Below are 22,925 nucleotides of genomic sequence, written 5' to 3'. Positions count from 1 at the left end.
GCAAAGGCTTTTGGACTGATTTTCATATAAAATGCAGAAAGAGTTTAGAGATGGGAAGGCATAAATGTGGACAAAATAGTCTGCTGTAAGATCAGTACCTGAAGAGCAGTTTGCAGTCCAAAAGCAGAGAAGGAAATGGGATAGTGTATAGAAAAGGAGGTGTAGCCATTCACGTAGGTATAATACAAGCTGGTTTATATTGTGAATTTTTTTAGAAACATAATTGGGCCTGTGAAATGTGTTCTTTCTAGTCATCTGGAATGATGAAAATCTGAAATGTTTTGGCTTGACTTTAAGCCATGCCAAGTGAAATAAGTCTTATCCTTATTTTGGTTTCAGTGTAAAGTTAGTAGACTGTAATATGGATTTGAACTAAAATTCTGCTGTTTGTAGCTTACCTGTCAAGTTTTAAGCAGCTCTTTCTAAAGGATGATCGTCAAAATTCACTGAGAGTGTGCCTTCAGGATAAGATTTCCAAAGAAATCTGTGCCCCAACGTTATCAGATGCAAGTACAGCTTTAGAGAGCGCAAATTTTTGTTGAAAAAATCAGGTGTTTCCTCATGCAAAGATACATCTGTGCAGGAGGAGGCAGTCACATGATGTCTTTTGCAATGCAGACAAACTTCTGCAAACTTAGTAAGTGGAGAGAACATTTGCTCTTCAGTTTTGCCAGTGTGAAGCTGTAAGCAGAAGCAGCTGTAGGCCTGTAATGGCCAGAAGCTTATGATTTTTAATAAAATCTGTGGATAGCACTTGCTTATTTTCTTATAGCATCTGTATCTATGAAAGGCTATGTAGACTGTTGCTATTATGAATAATATACAGGACAAAAATTTACTTAATCTATGCACTTTAAAATGATTTTTTTCTCAGTGGGAATATTACTGCATATAAAGCAGGATGTCCTGGGCATATTTGGGATTGACTTAAATGGCTTTACTATCACATATGTGCTGTAATATTTTCTTTCAATCTCCTTTTCTCTTTTTCTCTCCCCTTTCTGTTGTCTGAAGGCATGAGCTGCTATGAAGATTCTAGTGAAAACAAGTACTTATGGCATTGTCCTGGGAGAGGTCAAGAAAAAAAAGAATTGGGGTTCAGATCTCTTTAAGTAGATAAAAATCACAAGATACCGTATTGTTTGAGGGAGGAGGGAGAGGAATCTAAATTCTCTGGAATTTTTAATAAAGAAATGTTTCTGTTGGTTACACACATGTTTGTTTAAAACTTGCCTAAGCTGCTTCTCTGAGGAGCATTTAATGAAAAAGGCAAAATGCCAGAAACATTTCTAGTGAATGTGAGTACTAATTTATCTATAATTATATTCAGATAAACTCTTTTGCCCATTGGAGCCTGCTTTTCTACCACTTGTCTCATAAATCGTGCTGCTGATATTTCTGATTATCAAAGTTATTAAGCAGACCTTTTTCTTCCAGTTCACAACTGGACTCAAGAGGAGACTCTTCAGTGGCTGTCAGAATTTGTTGAATTGCCCCAGTATGAAAAGAATTTTAGAGACAGCAATGTGAAAGGAACAACACTTCCCAGGTGAATATTCCTTCTGTATTAGTTTCAAATGATTCCCTGTAGGTCATTGCTTTTGTCAGTATGTGGAACAACTGTCTGAACCTAGTGGCTAAGCAGATATGCTTAAATGCAAGAAAAGAGAAGTGTACTTGAAGTTCCAGCCAAATTATTTCCAGATAAAATTTACTTCCTGCCACTCCTTTCACCTTGTTTCTTGCTGCTGAAGCTTTTATTGACAGTCACATAATTCTATATGATACTTAACTTTCTTTTGCACGATTTCCAGTGTATTGTTTGGGTAAACATCAGCACTATCTGCAGAACCCCTTTTCTTGAGCATAACTACTAGATTTCAGTATTGCGTATATTTAGAAGAATTGGTGTCACAAGACTGCAAATAAGCTGGTACCATTTATCTATGCCAAGTAGATTTATTTTGTGATTGTTTCAGAAAGAAAAGAATAGGAAATATGATTTGATACTTCTCCTTCTGCCACATGCTGAGATGCTTTTTGATAACAAGACTGTCACTGTATTATCCTATTGTGTTTTAGTTGTGTAACTGTAAAAGTGTTTGATGCTGTGTGGAAAATTCAGTACGCTGGTGTGTATTTTTCTTCATTGACCAGTTCTGGATATAGCTTATGAAGAAGTAGGTAACATTGTTTTATCATTAATAGGATAGCAGTAAACGAGCATGCTTTCATGATTTCTCACCTGAAAATAATTGACCGGAGCCACAGACAGAAACTTCAGCTGAAAGCCTTGGATGTTGTTCTGTTTGGACCACTCACACGTTAGTAATTTTTTTCCTATTGTTAATTGCAAGAATTCAATAAAAGTAGTTTCAGTGACATTTCCAACTGTATGTAGGACAGCTTATTTTGTTTTGTAGATGTATTGATGGATTATTTGGCATGCATTGTGGAACTGGGAGGGAAAAAATTCTCATTAAGCTGTTGGATTTGGGGAAATTGTCCACTTGTGTGAGATTTGGCAGTTTTTTTAGTATATTCCCACTGACTGATAGATGTTGGCTTTTCTGTCACAATAAGTGCTCCTTGTGTGTTTTAGACTTTTAGCTAATGTTACAGTCTGTTCTCCAAAATAAGGAAGTAATAGTGGTGCAGAGCCAATCTGTGTCTTTTGCACAGATTTGGGTTTAAGTGCATTTGGACTTAATGTTACAGTTCGGCATCTGACCCATTTTAGCTCATGCAGGTGTTTTCTTATCATATCCCCAGTGGTCCACATGCTTGCTTGTATGTAGTTACAGATCTGTCCTGGTTCTGTGCATGTCAGGTGTCCCAGAAATAGGAAGCCCTTTGAGAGCTTGGTCATTTAGGAGACTGAGTGACTTTGCGAAAGTGAGCCCAGCTCTGGGCAATAAGATTTCGTGAGGGGGGGGAAAAAGCACGTAGTCTTTGCATATACCTTTAATGCTCACTGTTTCATTGGAGCAGTTTTAAAATGTTTAGTTTTGCACATAGGTGACTTTGTTTTGGAGCATTTTCATAGCTGGGGTTCTATTTTCTGTTCTCTAGAAGCAGCTAACCTGCTTGTGAAAACTAATTAGCCCTGAAATCACTGTAGGTCTTTTACAGTGCTTTACCTGAACTGATAACCCGTGACGCAATAAATATGGAGGGAAACGTGATAAACTGAGACACATTTAAACTGTCTATGGATGTTAGGCTATACAACTCTTAAGTCGTAACCTTCATGATCTGAAACGTGCTATGCTGTTTCATGCTATGCTGTTAGTTTAGTCAACAGAATTAGGACAAGGCTATGGCACTTGCAAATATCCTAGAGACAAAAAGCCAAGGCCTGGCTAAGCCCAGCATTAAAGTGGCTATTATTTGAAACCAAGCCCCAAATACTTGAAAAACTGATGTTAGCAAAGCATGGACTCTGCTGCACTGGTTAGATTGCAACACTTTAACCAGGTGTTCAGACTGGAAAATGAAGTGCCTGTTTTGTAGTTAGAATTAACAGAAACTGTGTTTTAAATGTTTGTTTTGCAAAAGTTCACATGACTGTAAAAGTTGCACTAACAAAAAAGTGGATCTGAATTTTGCATATAGCTGTTCTACAGTTCAGATTTGGCTTTTAAAAAGTGCCACTACTAGCAATATACTCCTTTTAAAATCTACTTTATTTTGGACAAGTGCACTTTCATCTCGTCACAGGATACTCCAGAGGGCACAAATCGAAGTGAATTTACTCAAAAAATAAAGCAGGACTTTTAAGTTCCTCTAGCCTTATAAAGAGTAATTGGGAAAACTGTCACTAAACTCATTGTGTAAAGATACAGACCGTCATGGAAAAAATTAGTAAGCTTAGCTCTATGTAATATAAAGTTTTAGTATAGATTGTATTAGTAACACAGTTGATTATGTTAAATAGGAAATCCTCTGGGATGCATTTGAAAGGGGATTGTTGGAGATTGTTTGAGAAAAGTGAGACGGAATTCTCTGTGTAGCATCAGGTTGCATCACCTTTAGGCTGTGAACAGAAAATAGTTTCCATGGTGGCTTTCTGTATCAACAGAGTAGATATAATGATCATGTTATTCTCTGTTCAGGTCCCCCTCACAACTGGATGAAGGATTTTGTTTTAACTGTTTCTATAGTAATTGGTTTTGGAGGCTGCTGGTTTGCATATAGTCAGAACAGAACCTCAAGAGAACACATCACAAAAATGATGAAGGACTTGGAAAGTCTCCAAACAGCAGAGCAAAGTCTTCTTGACTTGCAGGAAAGGTATAAGAACTAAAAAAGTTCAACTCTTCAGTGAGTTGTCTTTATTTTTATTTTGAGGTGAAATACAAATACAGATCCTTTTAAAATCATAAGTGGCTTGCTTTTAAGCTGGCTTTGAATTTTGTTCATTTTTCTTCATTTTTCACAGAAATTCTGGTCTTAATAACAATGGGTTTTGGGTTGAAATTGCTTCTGGATGTTTTAGGATGTAATATGAACTTAAGGTGGAAAGTAGAGAATAGAGTTCAGTTTTCTTTTTATGTATTGATTTTGCCACTTGAACACAAGAAAACACTTTACTGTGGGAGTGGTTGAATATTGGAACAGGTCGCCTACAGAGGTTGTATAATCTCTGTCCTTGGAGATATTAAAACCTAACTGGACATGGTCGTGGACAACTTGCTGTAGCTGACCCTGCTTGAGCAGGAGGGTTGGACTAGATGATCTCTAAAGGTCCCTTCCAACCCCAACTATTCTGTGATCTGGAAGTATGTATTGTTGTTTTCATAAAACTACAATTTACCTTGGAATGTATAGTTTCTTTACATACATGAAAATGAGATTATCTCGTATCTTTCTCCTGCTTTTTAAGCTCTTAAAATTGAAACAGACCTTGACCAATTACGTTGTACAGCTTATTTAGCATTATGGATAATTGGTAGCTTCTCTGTAACTTGGTGTTGTAAGAGAACTGGTATTTTGATCTCTTCATGCCTTTAATGAAGGTTCATCTTATAGCTGGCATATTTTGTCTGGCATTGCGGTCTGCAGTTTACTTACAGGCTTGGATGTAATTGCCGATGATTGTGCTGTAATTGCACACTCTTATCCCTCTGTTGACTGACTTCTAACAAATATGCTGTGTATTTTCTCATATTCTTGTTTAACTCTGGAGGCTTGAAAAGGCACAAGAAGAAAACAGAAATGTTGCTGTGGAAAAGCAAAATCTGGAGCGCAAAATGATGGATGAAATCAATGATGCAAAACGGGAAGCTCATCGACTTAGGGAGTTGCGGGAAGGAGCTGAATGTGAGCTGAGCAGGCTCAAATATGCAGAGGAGGAGCTAGTACAGGTACCTGCAAACTGTAATTTAAGCATTGACTTTAAATACATGGTTTTATTAGATGCTTAGTAGTATTTTAAAGTAGCATTTTTCTGATGCTAGATTTGAATGAAAAATTATAAAAACACTTAATGATTGTCCATCAATCATGTGCATTATCTAATAAAATACTTTTGAAGCTATGAAAAGAAGCACACTTTGTATATTAGTCTATGATCAGAATGTATTTGAATTCATGGAACATAATATGCACCAGAAGAAAGCTTTTTATTATCTTGTTATCAGATCAGAAATAATAGGTTTGTCACACTCTTCTGAGTAGTAATAGATGTAATTTATAGTGCTAAATCAAAATGTTTTGCCTTAGAAGTATATTGAAGCTTTAAGTTAGTGACTGTACTGATAGGAACAAAATCTGAGGGTAATATAGCATATGGAAATTCATATGCTGTGTTTCAGAAATGCCCGATCTGCCTTCTTGACAGCCACTGGCACACATCAAAGCTCTGTAAAACTTCAGTATATTGCTTTGGGGGGAAAAAAGTGTTCATATTTCACTTTCTTCTGCTGTCAGTTCTAGTGATGGTCTTGGTGAAACTTGTATATTTTTTTGATAGGTTCGAATGGCTTTAAAAAAAGCTGAGAAGGAGTTTGAGCTGAGAAGTAATTGGTCTGTTCCTGAAGCTTTGCAGAAATGGCTTCAGTTAACACATGAAGTTGAAGTACAGTACTACAATATCAAAAGACAACATGCAGAAATGCAATTAGCAATTGCCAAAGATGAGGTACTAACTTTTATTATTTAGCTACTTAAAGACTTTTCTGATCTGTTGCTTTGGTATGTGAACTAGTAGGTACAAATTATTTGGATGAGAATTTGAATATTATTTCTGCTTTGAGATATATGCTACCTATCAGTATTGCTAATGTTTTATCATCTGTATTAAAGGGATAACATCTAGTTTTTTGCATTTCATTTTATCTTGCGTTTTAGGCAGAAAAAATAAAAAAGAAGAGAAGCACTGTGTTTGGAACACTGCATGTTGCACACAGCTCCTCTCTGGATGAAGTGGACCATAAAATACTTGAAGCAAAGTAAGAGTTACCAGGATGCTTATTTTTTGTGATTTATTCCTGGAACAATGCAAAGAGTTATTATGTCATGGAATTTAGCCTCTGAGTGGTGGTTTGTTTTTTTTTTTTTTGCGCACTTTTAAGTGAAACTGGATTTTGTAGTGAGAATACTTGCAGTCTTAATGTTTTCTGGTATGCTGGAATGATTGTACTGGTGTTGCTTTGTTGTGTCATTAAGGATAGTATATGCGATTTTAATTTTGTATGCTTTTTTAGGAAGGCACTCTCTGAGTTGACGACATGTTTGCGAGAGCGTCTTTATCGATGGCAACAGATTGAGAAGATTTGTGGTTTTCAAATAGCACACAATTCTGGACTACCAAGCTTGACATCCTCTCTCTACTCTGAACACAGCTGGGTAGTGATGCCTCGAGTTTCCATTCCTCCTTACCCAATTGCAGGGGGAGTTGATGACTTGGATGAAGATACTCCTCCAATAGTTTCACAGTTTCATGGTAAGTGGTGTGTTCAGTAAAAAGAAAGGGGAAAAGTTGTGGAGGTGAGGGAATTGAAAGGAGAATGTAAAGGCAGGTGGGAGGGGAATGCTGGAATAAAACAGCAGCAGACCACAGTCAGATGGAACAAAATGCTATGTAGCTTTCCAGATACATCCTTTGGGATTTGTAGAGAAGGAAAGCTGGGGTTTGCAGTAAAGATAACATAGAGAAAAAGCCTTTATTCCCTTTCATTATTGGGGGGGGGGGGGGGGGGAGGGGAAATCAGGAGAAGACAGCTAAGATTTTGAAAGTCTGATTGTAGTGCTTGGATTGCTCCTAAACAAAAGTTTGTAAACTGTTATGCAGAATTTCTCTTAGCGTGTTTATCTCACCATATGGAAGGGATGGAGGTTTTGTAGGATCCCTTGAGCTGCTAGGAAGATCACACCCTTTGAGAGAGGTAGTGCTTTCAAAACATTCTTTAATCACTGGAACAAGATCCCGTTGTTACCCAAGGGAAGTTTGCAGACAGAATGTTTGTGTTGGGATACACTGGGTTGTTTGAGAGTGAGGCTGAGAGGCCAAATGCTGAAGGGAGGGAAATGCAGCTTCAGTTAAACTATGATCAAAAGATATACACTGGGGATTCAGACCACCCTTGTGTCTTGAGTCATTGCGTCAATCTAAGAGCCTGTTTTATGGAAGTTGTGATTAACTGGACTCCAGAGGCAAATTAAAAAGATTAGCTCCCACGTAGCTGTTCAGACAAGCAATATCAAGCTGAAGAATGAGCAGGGAAGAAACTTCTATCATATTTGTACATTTTTCTTTCTGGGCTGGCATTCTCAGAAGAAATGAGAACTGTATTTTAAAAGGAGCATAAGGAGAATGGTTGCTACTTTGCTGGCTTCTTTTAGTGTGATTGAGGCACACATTTTCTTCCAAATGAACCAACCTTTTGGTGGTATCCTATGTGCCCTTTTGAAGAGCTGATTTAATCCCCTTGCAATGCTATTTCTTGTAAGTTTTAGTTACTTTTAAAGAATAGTGTCACTTTAGCTTGACCTTCTTTACTATCAAGGCTTTGATTTAAACCTTTGCAACAGATATCTTAGATGAAACAGTAATTTGTGATGCCTAGAGTCAAAATTCTAAGTCCATATGGACTGATTTCATCTGTATGGTCTAATTTCAAAATGAAGTACTCCATTTGTTATCAGGACTTTCCAGATTGTCTAAAATATCAAACCACTTAGATCTATGTGCATATAAGAATATTCAACCTTCTTGTTCAGTTATTTCTTGAGAATGAAGCCAGAGAGCAAAGTGCAGTTGGTTCAGAGGAACTAGGATCAAAGGAGGACTGCACAGTTTATAAGGGCATACTTAGATGAAACTTTGCTATATGCTTATGCACTTACGGTTTCAATTTTTGTTTATGTTTAGCTCATTTTCGCTGTTTTGGAAGTCTCTAGCTAATGAATACTGTTTGTCAGTGATAAAAGATGTCTTAGTTGAATCACAAGAACTTTAAATGTGTTTTCTGAGTTTTGGCACGGTGTTATAGCCTGCTTTTAGGCAAACAATCACATGAGAGAAGTAGTTTCTCTTTGAAAGGTTTTTAATTTGTACTCAGTAAAAAACCTGGAAAGACTTGGGTGTGGAGAAAGAGGGAAAAACATGTTAAATGGTCTGTTCTTGAGACCATCAATCTAGGAGGAGTCAAATTACTGTATGATAGGTTGGTAACTGCTGAATTATTCCCATCCTTTAGACAAAAATGACAAATGCACATGAGGAAGGACAGAAGCAAAGTGGCTTGTCTCACTCATGAGGCTTCAGGCAAAATGCAGTGTACAGACAGGTCAGTTATGAGCAAGACTGTTTCAATGTCTGGACCTAAACTGAACTGTCTGGTTTGGACCATTACCTGGCCAGCATCCTTTGATCTCTTAAGATTAACAGAGTTAGAAGTCTGTCAAACAAACCTTTTTGTGCTGCTGCAATCAGTGTGATAGTCTAAAGCAGTGTAAAGTAATAGACCTGTTTAATCGATCCTCAGCAAAAGAGCAAGAGGGTCTAAGAAAATAGATGAACTAGACTTGGAACAAGGTCATTAGGAGAAAGGGATAGTGAAACTTCTTGCTTTCCATTGATAAGGATTCAGCCGATTCCTTGATGTAATGGGTTTCATCTGTACTAAAAAATTCTAAGTGTTAAATTTTATTAGCTGGAGTTTTCATAATCCTGTGTATATCCAATTACAAATAACCCAAATGTTTGTAATTTCTCAAATTCAGTAATGGTGCACTTTTTGTTACATCAGCAAACAGGATGGCATCTGATTTACCTCAACACACAGTCCAGATTTCTTCAAGGAACTCTATATTCTTTTATCTCAGTTCACACTTGTTTTTTTAGGAATATTTTTATATGATACAAGCTTATTTTTGATCTGTAAGCACCTGTTTCTCAGGTCAGTATAGAATTCATCAAAAGTAAAATCAAAAGTTTGAGTTACATGACAACTGTCATGTTCAGACTTGTGAGCCACCCTTTTATGTTCTGCCCAGCAGGAAGCAGAGTCTAAGTGCTGGTGAGGTGCAGCTAAGTTGCAGTTACTTGTCCTAAGTTGTGACTTTCTGCACTGAGAGCAGAATGACAACTGAAACTTCTGAGATTCCAGGAATGGAGACTAATTTAACTGAGGCTAAACTGGCATCTCAAGGGAATGTGTTTTGTGTCAGACCAGATATCCTTGTCTGCAAAACTTATTATTGTTGGTTTTTTGTGTGCGCTCTTCTAGGTAAACTTCTTGAACATAAGGGCATGGCCTGTCTTGTTGAAGCAAAGTGATGCATTCAGTGGGATAGTTTGGGGGAGGGGTATAAGAAATCCTGAGGCTCATAACAGGTCTGTAGACCTATTTCTGCAAGACTATTGCTATCTACTTAGCTTCTGAAGGATGAATTGGATTAGGAAGATTAGGAGTTTGTTTGACTTGCTGTTAGATCCTTCCTTGGTCAACTTGTATGTTGCTGTGTCCTGAAATTCACAGTTAGTCTGGATAAAGGAAATGTTGTCAAATAGGAAATTTTCCTCCTTGAAGTGAGGTTGAATTAGGTATTTCATATCTAACAATATATAAGAAATGATGATTGGTCTCCTGTGTCTGATGTAACTTTCAACTAATGTAGTGTATTTCAAATGGCTGTTTGGTTACCTTACAAATCACCACAAAAGTAAAATGCAGGGTATTTTGCAGCAAACTAATCTCAGCACCACTATTTTTAGTTTACACAGGGTTGGGAGTTTCAGCAGAGCCTTTCTCTTTGCTCTCAAGAGAGGGTATTGAGCCAGAACTTTTGGTGCACATGGAGTAATACTTGGCAGGCACAAAACTGTTGCAGTTGGATGTTGGTTAGGTGCTTCAGCTAACTGTAGAGTATATAAGGCAATGCCAGTCTTCCTTTTCTTGAAACAATTGAGCAAAGTCAAGGTTGTTGATGAGAATCATTGTGGCTGCAGCAGACACCTGCTGTTTAGTCTTCAGTGTAGGTTCCATTAACATTGATGTCATTTGGGGGTTTTGGGTTTTTTCTTTACCTCAGGGTCCATTGTAAAACCTCCTAGCACACTGGCAAGAAGCAGTAGCTTGTGTCGCTCAAGACGCAATGTTGTGCCATCATCTCCACAGTCTCAACAGGCTTTGCACTCCCCTGACCCTGACATCCTTTCTGTGTCAAGCTGCCCTGCTCTCTATCGAACTGAAGAGGAGGAAGAAGCCATTTACTTCTCTGCTGACAAACAATGGTATGGAGACTAGCAGACAGCACTTTGAACACTGATAGGATTATTTGTGACTATCAGTGCAGAATTAAAGGCTGAACTGAATCAAAAGTTGAGTTCTCTGCTGTGTGTATGTAAATAGCTAGTATGTCATATGAAATTAATGTTACAATCCAGGGTGCACTGAACTAACCCTGATTCTCCATTACAATATGTTACTGGCTTTTACATCTGAAACTAGGATCAAAAGCAATGTCAGCTACTGGGCGAAGAGAAGATGGATGGTAACACAATTCTTACAGCATGTTGAGCGTGTACCTCCTCTTGTTACATGGCCTCATAGGAAAAGGTTAAATTCCTTTTGGAAGGAGCAAATGAGCTTGTTGAAAGGTAGGGACACTTGTCCTGAAGAAATTTTTTGCATACGATAGGCTTAAATCTCCTTTGATTTCATAACTTCTCTGATTTCATGCACCAGCGAAATAGTTCTTGTTCCTTGAAGTGGGATACAGTGACTGATTCTGGGCAGATCCTGATGCCCACCAAAACAAGATCACAGAATTAATTATCTTAAGATTTGATAAGTAAATTGTTTTAATGGTGCTTCATTATATCTCTAATATTATGATTCAACTATCTCCAGTTAGTGGTGGGTTTTTTTGTTTTTTGTTTTTGTTTACACTAAGGTGAGGGAAAACCTACCTGCAAAAGCAGAGGAGTATACAGTTATATATGTGGTTTTCTTTAAATGCAATAAATTCCAGATGTTGTAAGTTAAAATATTCAACTTAATATTTTTCCTCAGTTCATTGCTGAGGAAAAGTGTGGGTGGTGCATCCATGCTAATGGTATTGATTCTGAATTGTTTTCTGTTATTTGCATGAAGGAAATGGTTTGATGTTTCTCCTTTGTTTGCTCTGACTCAGGGAAGTACAGGAAACAGGTTCAGAATGTGACTCCTTCAATTCATCCATTGGAAGGAAGCAGTCTCCTCCATCAAGTCTTGAGATGTACCAGACTCTCTCTCCTCAGAAGGCATCCCGGGAGGAACTCTCATTGGAGGAATCATCTACGGGAGACTCCTCTTCTCTAACTGCAGATATTTCCAGGGGCTCTCCTGACTGCGTAGGCATGGCAGAAACTAAGAGCATGATCTTTAGTCCTGCAAGCAAAGTGTATAATGGAATACTCGAGAAGTCTTGCAGCATGAACCAGCTTTCAAGTGGGATCCCACTCCCAAAGCCTCGCCACACCTCATGTTCCTCAGCCAGCAGCGACAGTAAACCCAACCATGAAGCCTCTTCTGTCCCTAGGATAAGTAGTATCCCACAGGACCTGTACCAAAACGGTGAAAAAAACAAAAAGCCATCGAAAATAAAAAGCCTCTTTAAGAAGAAGTGTAAGTGAGGTGGGCAGAATAAACCTACAGTAATGTTATGAAAACTACTTTTTTTAAACCTTTCGAATGTAATTCCATTCGAGCATTCCAGACTGGATGCCCTAATGGAATGCTCTGTAGGTCAACTCTGTTTAACTGACTCTACTGTCAAAGATCATGCCAGCTGTCAAGGAGAAATCATTAAAAAGTTCAGACAGTTTACAGTCATTTCTGCCTATTTATTTCTGTGTTTTCAGTTTATTCATAAACCTTTTTTAAGCCACTTTGGACTTCTAAGCTTTAATGGACTAGTAAGCCTTCCTGGGCTTGCCAAAGTTTCTTGTTTACCAGAGCATCTTCTTATCTTTCCATAGAGCTAGGACATTTATCTACTGGACTTTAAGAAAATAAAAAGTAGAACTAATTGAATTGCACTACTGTTTTCCAGACTGGAAAAGTCTCTCTGCAAGTGAAACTGAAAGACTTATAAGTGACTGAGAAGATGGATCTTTTCACTTTTAGATCTTTTGGCATTTTTAAGTAGAACCTAGGATTTCTAATTGACTTGATTTCTGGAAATGGAAATGCCACACTTTTATTATGGGAAGCTTTGTTAGATGCATTTATTATTAGAATGGGTCAAGTCCTGCTGTAAAGATCATGTTTTTCCCAGGACTTTCACTGTGATTTTACTTCACTGCAGGCTGTATGATAAAATATATAGATAATTTAACAAGAGAAGAGGCTCTTGATTCCTTATGCAAGTGATGGATATGAAACTTGACCGAGGACTGAAAATATTCTCTTAAATGAGGAGGGGGGATAGTAGCTTTTGTTTACAGACTGACAGACAATGGACATCTGGTTTGTAAAAGTTTGTACTGTGGTAAAGATAATAAATTGGAAACATTATTGTGCTTGGGAATGTTCCAATTTTAGCTGATGCTTGTTTCAGATGTTTCAGAGGTCCTTTTTTGTTGAAAGCTGTTGTAGGCTACGTTGCTTATGCTTAATGCTGTGTGTAAGTTATTGTTATATTTTTTGGATTAGCTATTAATGTCTTAATGTCCTCCTTTTGTAAGATTTCATACACTTTATTTTTGTATAGTTTGAAAATTTAGCTGTTCAGACATGTCTGAAGTAAATGGTATAATTTTATAATGCATACTGTTATACTAACTCATAATTTTAGATATAAAGATAGATATAAAGGTGAGGCTCTAGACATGCTTCGGATAAGCAGTTTTTATGTTAAGTAAGCTTTTATAGGGAGAGATGAAATTACTATGGGGTAACAAAGAAGTCTTCTTAGGGAAACAGTAACTAGTTGTTCAGAAACTTTTTTTTTTTTTTTAAATCCTTGGAGACAACAAATGTACTGCTTGAGTAACAGTGCCTTTTATTCAGTTTGTCTGAAAAATGTTAATACTGAGCAAGAATTTCTTTTGAGGTACATTCCAGAGAAATATTTCTTGCTCTAGTGAACACAAGCAATTTATCCAGTGATGACTAAATAGTTTCAGCTCTTCCATAGGGGTACGCTAGTTGCCTCAGTAACAGCTGCTGCTGCCGTGACCTGTGATTAGGGGCTCACTCCTTGCCAATACGTACATGCAGTACTGTATGAAAGAATTCACTGACTGTCTAAACTGTTTGCGAGTGAGTAGCCTTCAACAAAACCTGTAGTTAATTAAAATTGATACAGTTTTCCTTTCATTTTCTATTTAGGTTCCACTGTACATAATTGGTGTTAGTTGCGTCCTGGTGAAGTGGTGAAATTAATGGAAGCATTTACTGTGGCCAGTGAAACAGAAGAGGAGGACCGTTAGGGATAGATTTCAGTGTTTGACAGTCTCTAGACCACAGTCCAAAGGATGTGGCAGGCCCCTTATCTGATTTAACAAGTGGAAGTGATAGCTTTGGAGATAAGGGATGTAGACTATCCAAACCCTGGGAACAAATCCAAGGGTGGCTATGCTTTAAACGCTGCTACCCCAAGAGATGGGAAGTTCCACTGACGAAGAGTTACAGCTAACACAGGCCATTAAAGTTTGGACAGAGACATTATATATGCATGTGAATACCTTAAAAGTCTTGGAACATCGATTTATTTAAGAGAACAGAAAGCATCCAGAGTTTTACTGTCTAACAAAGGATGGTTGAATGTTGTATATATAGAAAAGAAGCACAGAAGAAATCAAATGTGTGGTAACATTTAGAGAAGAGACGCATGGGAGTAGAAAATAATGAGAACATGATATTGTTCCATTCTTCTCCGAGTCATCAAACTGAACAACTATAGCTGCAAAAAAGTCATCACAAGGTAACATGTCTGTGAACAAAGACTGTACATGTTAGACTGTCAAAAAAACAGTGATGCAGAAAGATGTGCCATCAGAGATAACCATCTCAATGCTGAGTCTTGAGTTGTGGTTAAAAAGCCCAATACAGTAACTGAACATGTACAAAGGGAAACTGTAAAAATAAGAAACTTATTTTGCCTCAAATAGCAGCATGGAAAAGACAACCACCAGAAAAACATTCAGTTTTGATGTCTGCACTTGAAAACACTATAGCAATAATTGAATTAAAGCAAAATCTGCAGCTGGAGAATAGATCTTGCAGTGTGAGGTTTGAGGAACTCTGTCTCTATCACTACCAAAGATGATGAGGGAGCATTCTGAAACTGAAGAGTAAATACTTACACATGAAAAGAAATGGGGTACTTTGGAGTGGGTAGAGAGTACTGCTTAATCCTGATGTTGAAGTCATGCAAGTTCAAATTCTAAAAAGCCAAAACAGACAAGTTCAGTTTTATATAGTAAGTATAACTAAAAATTACGAGTAGTGGAAATAGTTGACTTATTGGCTTTGAATCCTTAAAAACAATGTTAAGTATCTTTTTAAAGTACACAATTCAATGCAACTTAAGAAAAAAGTCATGGTGTTGTACAAACAAATCAGATGAGATTAATACAGTGATAGGTTTTGGCTTCAAAATGGCTTCCCAAACCTTTAGAGCACAGGCTGCTCTCAACACTCAGTTTGCCACCAGTTATCCTGAAACTTTATAGTTGCTATTTAACAAACTGCTTTTTGAGTATATAAAATATAATAGCACTAAAAACTCAAGTTAATATGATCAGAGAAGTAGTGGGCATTGTATGCTGGAGCGTAGACAGTAATTAATTTGAAGTTCATAGACATTTTTCATTATTTTAATGTAGCCCTTACCCATCTTACTACCTAAATCTGTTCACATTCTAAATGACTTGCATTGTGTCTAATGTGGCTACTGTAGAAGTGCACTTCAAACCTTTAGCATTCTTTATTGCACTAAAATTTTTATTCCACTAAAATCATTTGGCATCTGATGAGGTAGAGGAAGGATTTCCTGAGCCAGTGCTGCGAAGCTGTATATAAGAAGGAAGTGTGTTGAAATGTTGTGTTGACTCTAAGGAGGATCTTCAGTGGCAAACATCAAATCCAGCCTTAAAGTTGAAGTACCTGGCATATGTCAACATCTCAGAGAAGTGAGGAGATGATGTGCTTTAAAAGGTCCTCCAAGATTTTCCTCTGCTTGATTAATGATGTAATTTATTTGAACTGACTGGCAGTTGGTGAGTTCAGCCAGTAATCCAACCACTAGGATTTCTGTAAGACATGTCAATCATCCTAGATGCAATCTTCTAGTGTCATCAGCCTTAAATGGCTCAGGACTTCCTAAGCTCTTGACTCAGCCTGGTTGTGATCAGAGTATTTGAGTTTTTATAGCTAAAATCCATGTTCTGAGAACCACTGGAGAATTTAAAATAGATGATGAGGATTCTTGCTTACTTAAATATTGTGTTGATACTTTTGTCAGGACTGGCCCCTTTGTGGACACTGCCCCAAAAGGTTCTCCTTGAAGAGGTTACCATTTAAGTCTTTCATCTGTAATAGGAACTGTCAAATATGTGGTTCTTATATATCAGGAAGTACACTGGCAAACTGGGGTGGGGAAGGGAATGGGAAACCCAAACCTCCATAACTGAACAAAGACAAACCTTTCCAGAATTCTGTTTGAAGCTGATGTGATTTTTCTTTTCTAAGATCTTTCTTTTCTTTCAAAAACTTCAGGAAGGGCATTTCTGGTTGCTTACAGTCAACTTTGAGATTAAAACAGTTAATTCTTTTTCCTCAGTCCGTGTTGGAATTTAAGTTAAAACTGCACTTTGTCAGTTCCAGGCATGTATCAGTACCCTTTTATCTCCCTACTTTGCTGGTACCTAGGTAACAGATTCCCCTTCACCTTCTGATGGGCACTTTGCTGAAACAGGGAAAATGTATAGATTCTCTATCTTAGTCAAGGTTATAATGTTACATTAAGAATACACTTTCTCATTTGGAGGGCAGTGAGATGGTAATAAACCTAAGGGAACTTGACTCTTTGCCTCATGATATTTATGGATGCCATCCTGAGTTAGGCATTAATTTTACAACTAGTTGAAAGCCTGCAAAGATAAAACTAATTAGAAATAGAAACTTCCAAGGTTTTGGCCTTTTGCTTCTAAATATATGGGAAAACAGTTCGCACAGGACAAGGATAAGCTCTAATTACTATTTCTTATACAATCAGCTTTTAGAGTTTCAGGATAGTTTCATTCCATTTCCAAGATACATTACTGGAGAAGGATTACTGCCTTAATTTTATAATGTATGCAAAGAAGCATTTATTTTCCATTTAAACTTGAAAACAGGACAGAAGAACATAAACAAACCTGAATGCTTAACTTTAAATCTTTTTTGAGGCCAACTAAAGGAATTAGTGGTTCATGGACCTTTTTAGTATTTGCTTATCTACATGTGCAATATGTTAAATAGGATGAACATGGTTTTCTTATCTGTTCCAGTTGCACTGGCTGAAGTGATGGGTTACTATCTTGTGTTTGAAACACTGCTTGTTTAGAATTGCTCTAGACATTTTAATCCTGGATGTTGTATCTTTAATGAATAGCCTGCTAAGGCTGCATGATTCTGAGTGCTGGCAAATTTTTCTACTAGTGGCTCTTAAAATAAATTTTGGTTGTAATCAAAAAAGGTTTTTACCAATAGTTTGGCTGCCTGCCAGCATGTCACAGCTCTTTGAGCTTCAGTAGCCAGGTCAACAGTCTCATACACATTTTCTTTCCCTTCCAGCTCCTTTGAGATGATGCTGATCTGAAACTCCCCTTAGTTCTGTCTTGCATAAACAATGTATGATTCATGTCAATTGTAACAGTTACCTTTAAACTATTACTCCCAGTTGCCCTTGCATCTGACATTACTTGAGCAAGATGGCAGTACTTATCAGCCCACTTTTGTCTTTCAGAAATAAAATGGATTTCACTTGTTTCTCTACTACTGTGAACCCCAAGTTTACCAGATTTGGAGAGTATGTGTGTCTGGTATTTTTTCTGAAATGAGAAGTGGGAAGATTGGTCTCTGCTTGGATGTTAAGGCAAATATGTTTGAGTAGAGTAAAAAGAAATTCCTCTTGCTTATCCCATAGGATGAAAAAGAGTGCAGAAATCTTTGATCTGTTCCTAAGTCAGAAAACTAGCCAATGCTTACAACTTAGGTTGCTGGAGATTCGACGTACATTCTGTCGTGAAATCTTCAGATCAGTGATTCTTCTCTTTATCCAAGAATCAAACTTTCTTCTTTGGAAGTACTCTGCAGGTCATTGCTTTGATATTTTTTTTCCATTTTCTACCCAGCATTAAATTTGATAGGTACAGCATTAAGTTGCATGGTTGCCAGACCTCAGTAGTTTTGGATAATAATTTGTGTAGTGGGTCTTAAAGCTGAATTTTGTTCAATATGTGTTAAAGACATCTGAATTAAGATTTCCTCCCCTCCCTCCCATACATTCCTCTTATTTTAATTCTGCACAGTTCTTTAATCCTTCTACTGTTACAAAAATACACAGGTACTGATAGTTGATTCATGTTCACATTTACTGTACAGGACATTTTTCAGCTGAGAATTGATAAGTGGTAGAAATTTGCTTTTTAAAGACTAGATCATGGTTGAATATCTGTAAAAAGGCTGCTGTACTTCACTTGAGCTAGGTATGGCATTGACTCCGCAATTTGTGCATGAGTGGTAAGGTTATCCTTCTTAATTTCTGATTCATCTGTTTCTTATCTCATAACTGAGTTGCCCAAATTATTTTCCAGTCTGAATTAATTTAAAATTAAGGTCATTATGCCCAGTCATATGAAAGTCAGTCTTCAGCTGTCAGCCATCAGTCTGTTCTTACTGAAATAAGTTAAAACTGATCTTCTGCAGAAACATCTATCTTGAGCATTTATACTGTTTTTTTTTTTAACTTGTTAGATGGTAAAAATAGGTTCCTGGAGGTCTCCAAGTAGAAGGTAGAGAACTTCTGAAGCGATCCAGGTAACCTGTGTTCATCAGCTTTCAAATCCATCTCTCAGTAAGACTGAGTCTCCCCAGATGAATGCAGAGCTACTTACTGCTCGGAACTTTGTAGTTAATTCTATTTGGCTATTATAATAACTTGCATGTGCGTTTGCTTACTTGTCAGCTATTGAAAAGCAAGAGTTATGGGAGATCTTGGGGGTTTGTTTAAAAAGTTAGTGTTTAAGAAACAAAACATGACTAACTCACAGATGAGAAACATGCCAGGTTGCGGACTGACTTGAACCAACAAACATCCCAGCTTTTGGTCTGAAGTTTTTAAAGTAGTTCTTAATGAAATTAATTGGCTGGCTTGTGTATTTTCATACTGCTTTCCTGCAAGCAACAATAATTAAAAATTAAAGTGCCCTACATTTTAGCAAGGCTGTTTGGGAGATATGCCTTGCCCTGTTCTTATTTGTTATTGAAATAAGATTGAATGGTAGTGAATATTCAGCATATTAATGTCTGAGTGAAAGATTAGCAGAATTGGAATGATTCATATTGCTTTTTAATTGCAGCTTCATAAAAATGTAGATATTTGCATAAAGCCCATCATTGGATCTAGATGTGTTTCAATGATATAGCAAGAAGAGGACCAAGTCAAATGTACACAATTTTAAATCTTAGAGTATTCTACTGTTTTGGGAAGGTATGTTGTCCTCCATGCAGATTCTGCTCTTCCTCTATTTGCTCTTAGCTACTGTTTGTTTTCTTTAGCTGAACTAAAATAAGAAACAAAGCCCTGAGACTGACTAGTTTCTCTAGTATATACTCACTGTACTTGCTTTTAACTTCATCTACTGCATGTTGTTAATGCTGTACACAAATGCAGTTGGAGTATTTCTTTGGTGTTGTACAGCATGATGCATTTCATTCCCCTTTCTAGTTTACCTCCCATTAGCTATATATTGATTACAATTGGAAGAAGCTGAGTTTTGAGAATTAAGTCTTTGCATAAAAAAATCATTTTTCTGTGAGTCTTATGAGAAATGTCCTGCTTGGAGAGTCTCAGACAATATTTTCCTGTGTTTATTCATGTTATTTTGCTTTATTTCATAAGTGGATATTGATTTCTGATGTGTTGTTACACTTAATGTTGAATAAATCTGACTTCCATTTTGAAAAGTGAAACTGCGTTAGTGAAAAATGTTATGTAATGTAATTCATCATAGACTGTTTCCTAGAGTATACAAACTTCATTGATCTTTGTTGTTATTATTATTATTAATTTTCTTTATTTTGGGATAAACTTTGTTCTGCTTAGGCAAAGAAATGCTGACCAAACTCATGTTATATTAAAGTTTGACAATGATAGTACTGGGAAAGGAAAGGTGGAGACAGTTTTGGTAGTTAGGGTGCTACAATTAGGATCATAAAACACATGGCCTTGCGATTCTGAGCATGAGGATCAATTTGAGAACCTGTGGCTCTCTACAGAAAAAAAATCCTTATTCATTATTTAACATTCCTTTTAACTTGTAGCAACTCTGAGAAGGAAGAAGCAGTAGCTCTACATAAAGAATGGCTTATTAAAAATAACTTCTTCTGCAACCAATGCTGCAAACTGGACACTTTGCTTCTAAAGTTTCATCTAAGTGAATGTGACAAGACTGCAATGAGATAAGTGAGTGAATGGCAATACAGGAGAGGAACATGGGGTTGTTCTAAATCATGTGTAGAGGTCATAAAGTGCAAAATAAACAAAATTATTTTTCCTGAGGAAAAAAATCCCAGGCTTATTGGTAATTGGAAGCATATGTAGATTCCTCCTCCCCCCAGATTATAATGGTCTAAGATGGTCCACTTCAGAAGCAATAAATACTTGGTCTATGAGAGTGTTATCTTGCTTCACTTGGGGTTGTTAGTAACTTAAATATGCTTTGTTTTTCTATACTAATGGAAAAAGCATGTAGGCTGCAGAGCATAACTTAAGCTCAAGTGCTTTTGTAAGTCCTACCAGTTGTCTGGCTGTATTTTCAGAGACCTAGATACCTTTCTCTATTGGGGGCCTACCATTCATTTCTTGTGCAAATTATTATAGCATAGCTCACTTAAAAAAAAAAAAAAAAAAAAAAAAAAGTCTTATTTTACTTGCTACTAACGCAGTAACGCTTGACACCCAGGCAAGTGAAACACAGAGCCCCCTAATCCTGTAAGATATTACTGAACTGTTAATAAGTTTCAGCAAACTGGGATTCAGTCACTGAGGTTAGAATTTTTTTCCTCTCTAGATGAACTGCTTTTGATTACTCTTGAATTAAAGTCCATTTCCTTAACCTGTCAAATTTAGTCTTTTAAACTGATAGTTTTAGTGATTCCACTGGGTCATGGCATTGCTTGTGAAATTCTACAGCATCCTGCTTGCCTGGGTTAAATGGAAAATGTGGAATAGAGTCGAAATGGGACAGGTAGTCTCTTCTAAGGTCATTCTGGGTATTGAGCTGTTCCTAGGGATAGAGTGCTTCCAGTTAAGTCACTTTTGCTTTGGTATCATAATAGTCCCCCATGTACCCTTCTCTGAGGCTGGCCTTCTGAGTGCCCTGTAAGAATGCACTAAGTATCTACTGATGTAGCCATACAGCAGAAAGCATGTCTTTATTCAGGGAATTTGTCTGCATTAAAGGTAAAGTTTAGGTGAGTTACCTGTCAGCTTGATACTGCAGTACTTGTCTGCTTCAATCCCCCTGTTTCTCCCCTACTCCTGTACTTAAAGAATTATCAAATTTTTTCCAGTCTTTCTAAGAGGAAGTTAAATGGCTAACTAATTCATCTAAAATATAAATATAGTTAGTTGAGTTCTGGAGGCCAGGGTTTTCCTGTATCCTGAGAGAGGATATCTTCCAGCTAGTGTCTTGCTATTCTGGTAACAATTTCTGATTCTCACACTAGATTTCTGTATGTTTCCTTATACTCCATGTACTTGCATATATTTAAAAGTACTCTACAGTTATTCTCATCAATTCTGTACAGCATAAGCTTATTAAAATAGCTTAGAAATTGTAAGTCACAACTACAGCATGTGGGTGAAGGCATGTGAGTATGTATGGGTGGAGAAAGGCAGGGGACAGGTGCACAGTAGAAAGTATATCATTTATATTTTGAAATGCAGCAGCCTAGAGGAATGGCTGGGAAAATGAGGTACATATGAGGGAGGCTGGAGAACAGACTGTGTAATTGCTGAAGAACTTTTTTTTTTTTTTTTTTTTTTTTTTTGGCCACGTCTGTTCACATGAAAAATATTGTGCTTTTGAGGTGTAGAGTCCTAAAGAGGATTGTGAATGAAAATACTGCTTCAGGGGAAAAAAACTTCTATTCTGTTTTCTGCTCAAACTACATTACATGTTAACCTTTTTTCTTTTTTGGTAGCAATTTTAGAGAAAATGAAATAGTTTGAGAAAGAATGGTATTGGATGTTACTGAGTGGAAATGCTCCGAGATAGATGACTACCCATGATCTCTACCAAAAAAAAAAAAAAAAAAAAAAAAAAAAAGTGTTTTCTTTTAACCTACGGTTACCTAGTTAGAGTAAGATAACAGCCTGGGTGGCTGTAGTGAACACTGCCAGAGAGACTGATTAATTGCTGTCTGGGGTAGAAGAAGCAGCTGAGACAAGAAGGGAGGACCTTGACTTTTAATGAAAGTTAAAGTAAAACGAAAGTTGATGAAAGCTAATGCATACCCAGTAAGCAACAAGCAAAGGTCTTCTAAATGTTGACTTTTTCTAATAAGGTTCACTCTACACTTTAAAAGATCTTGCATTCGTAAGTTTAGGCATTGCTGAATTGTTCAGTCAGAAAGGTTTGCTGCAATTGTGTAGTGTTTCTGCTTTGTTTAAAAAAAGAGAAATTTGAGAAACTTCAAATAGGAAAGAATGCGTCCTTTTAAGACAAATTTTCAGTGTAAAATAGACAAATATAGCAACTAGAATTGAGATTTTCTTGTTTGTTTTCTGGTAAGCTGCTTAACTCATCATTCCCAGAATCCATCTTGATATGAAGCTGTGCTTCATAGTAAATTTGACTTTTTTTGTCTTGTGTAATGCAGAGAAGAATTTCTGCAGTCCAATTTATGGCCCTAAGTGTACCTCTGCAATCTCCACTGGCTAAATCAGGCCTGGGATACCTCTGTTATTCAGCTGTTGTCAGCGTACCTCCTTGTATTACAGGCGAACCAGGTTCAAAGTTTCTTATTGGAATTTCATTTTGTAGAGCCTAGACTACTTCATAGCAAGGGACTCTTGGCAGGTCTGGCCAGAGCCATGGTGCATTGCTGGGGCTCACACATCTGAGGCAACTGCTGTAGCTGCTCAGTGCCATAGACAAGTATGCTAGTTTCATTGATGTACTGAAAAATTCTCATTCATCAAAATATTGAGACTTTTTC

At 37.1% G+C, this 22,925-nt stretch overlaps 1 protein-coding gene across 1 annotated transcript in view; it reads left to right on the top strand.

The window, feature by feature from the left end:
* The window catches only part of STIM2 (stromal interaction molecule 2), a 73,957-nt gene extending 54,284 nt beyond the window's left edge, over positions 1–19,673 (top strand). The window contains exons 4-12 of the mRNA XM_064511335.1: positions 1,438–1,549; positions 2,209–2,324; positions 4,116–4,293; positions 5,189–5,366; positions 5,975–6,142; positions 6,352–6,452; positions 6,708–6,946; positions 10,540–10,741; positions 11,644–19,673. Coding sequence (XP_064367405.1) covers positions 1,438–1,549; positions 2,209–2,324; positions 4,116–4,293; positions 5,189–5,366; positions 5,975–6,142; positions 6,352–6,452; positions 6,708–6,946; positions 10,540–10,741; positions 11,644–12,124 — 1,775 coding nt within the window. The 3' untranslated portion in view covers positions 12,125–19,673. The remainder of the gene's footprint in view (positions 1–1,437; positions 1,550–2,208; positions 2,325–4,115; positions 4,294–5,188; positions 5,367–5,974; positions 6,143–6,351; positions 6,453–6,707; positions 6,947–10,539; positions 10,742–11,643) is intronic.
* The last annotated feature ends 3,252 nt before the right edge of the window (positions 19,674–22,925 follow it).

This window comes from Dromaius novaehollandiae, chromosome 4 (assembly GCF_036370855.1).
Source record: "Dromaius novaehollandiae isolate bDroNov1 chromosome 4, bDroNov1.hap1, whole genome shotgun sequence".
NCBI classification, from domain to species: Eukaryota; Metazoa; Chordata; class Aves; order Casuariiformes; family Dromaiidae; genus Dromaius; species Dromaius novaehollandiae.
The sequence above is the reverse complement of the archived record's forward strand: the minus strand, read 5'-3'. Positions and strand labels throughout refer to the sequence as shown.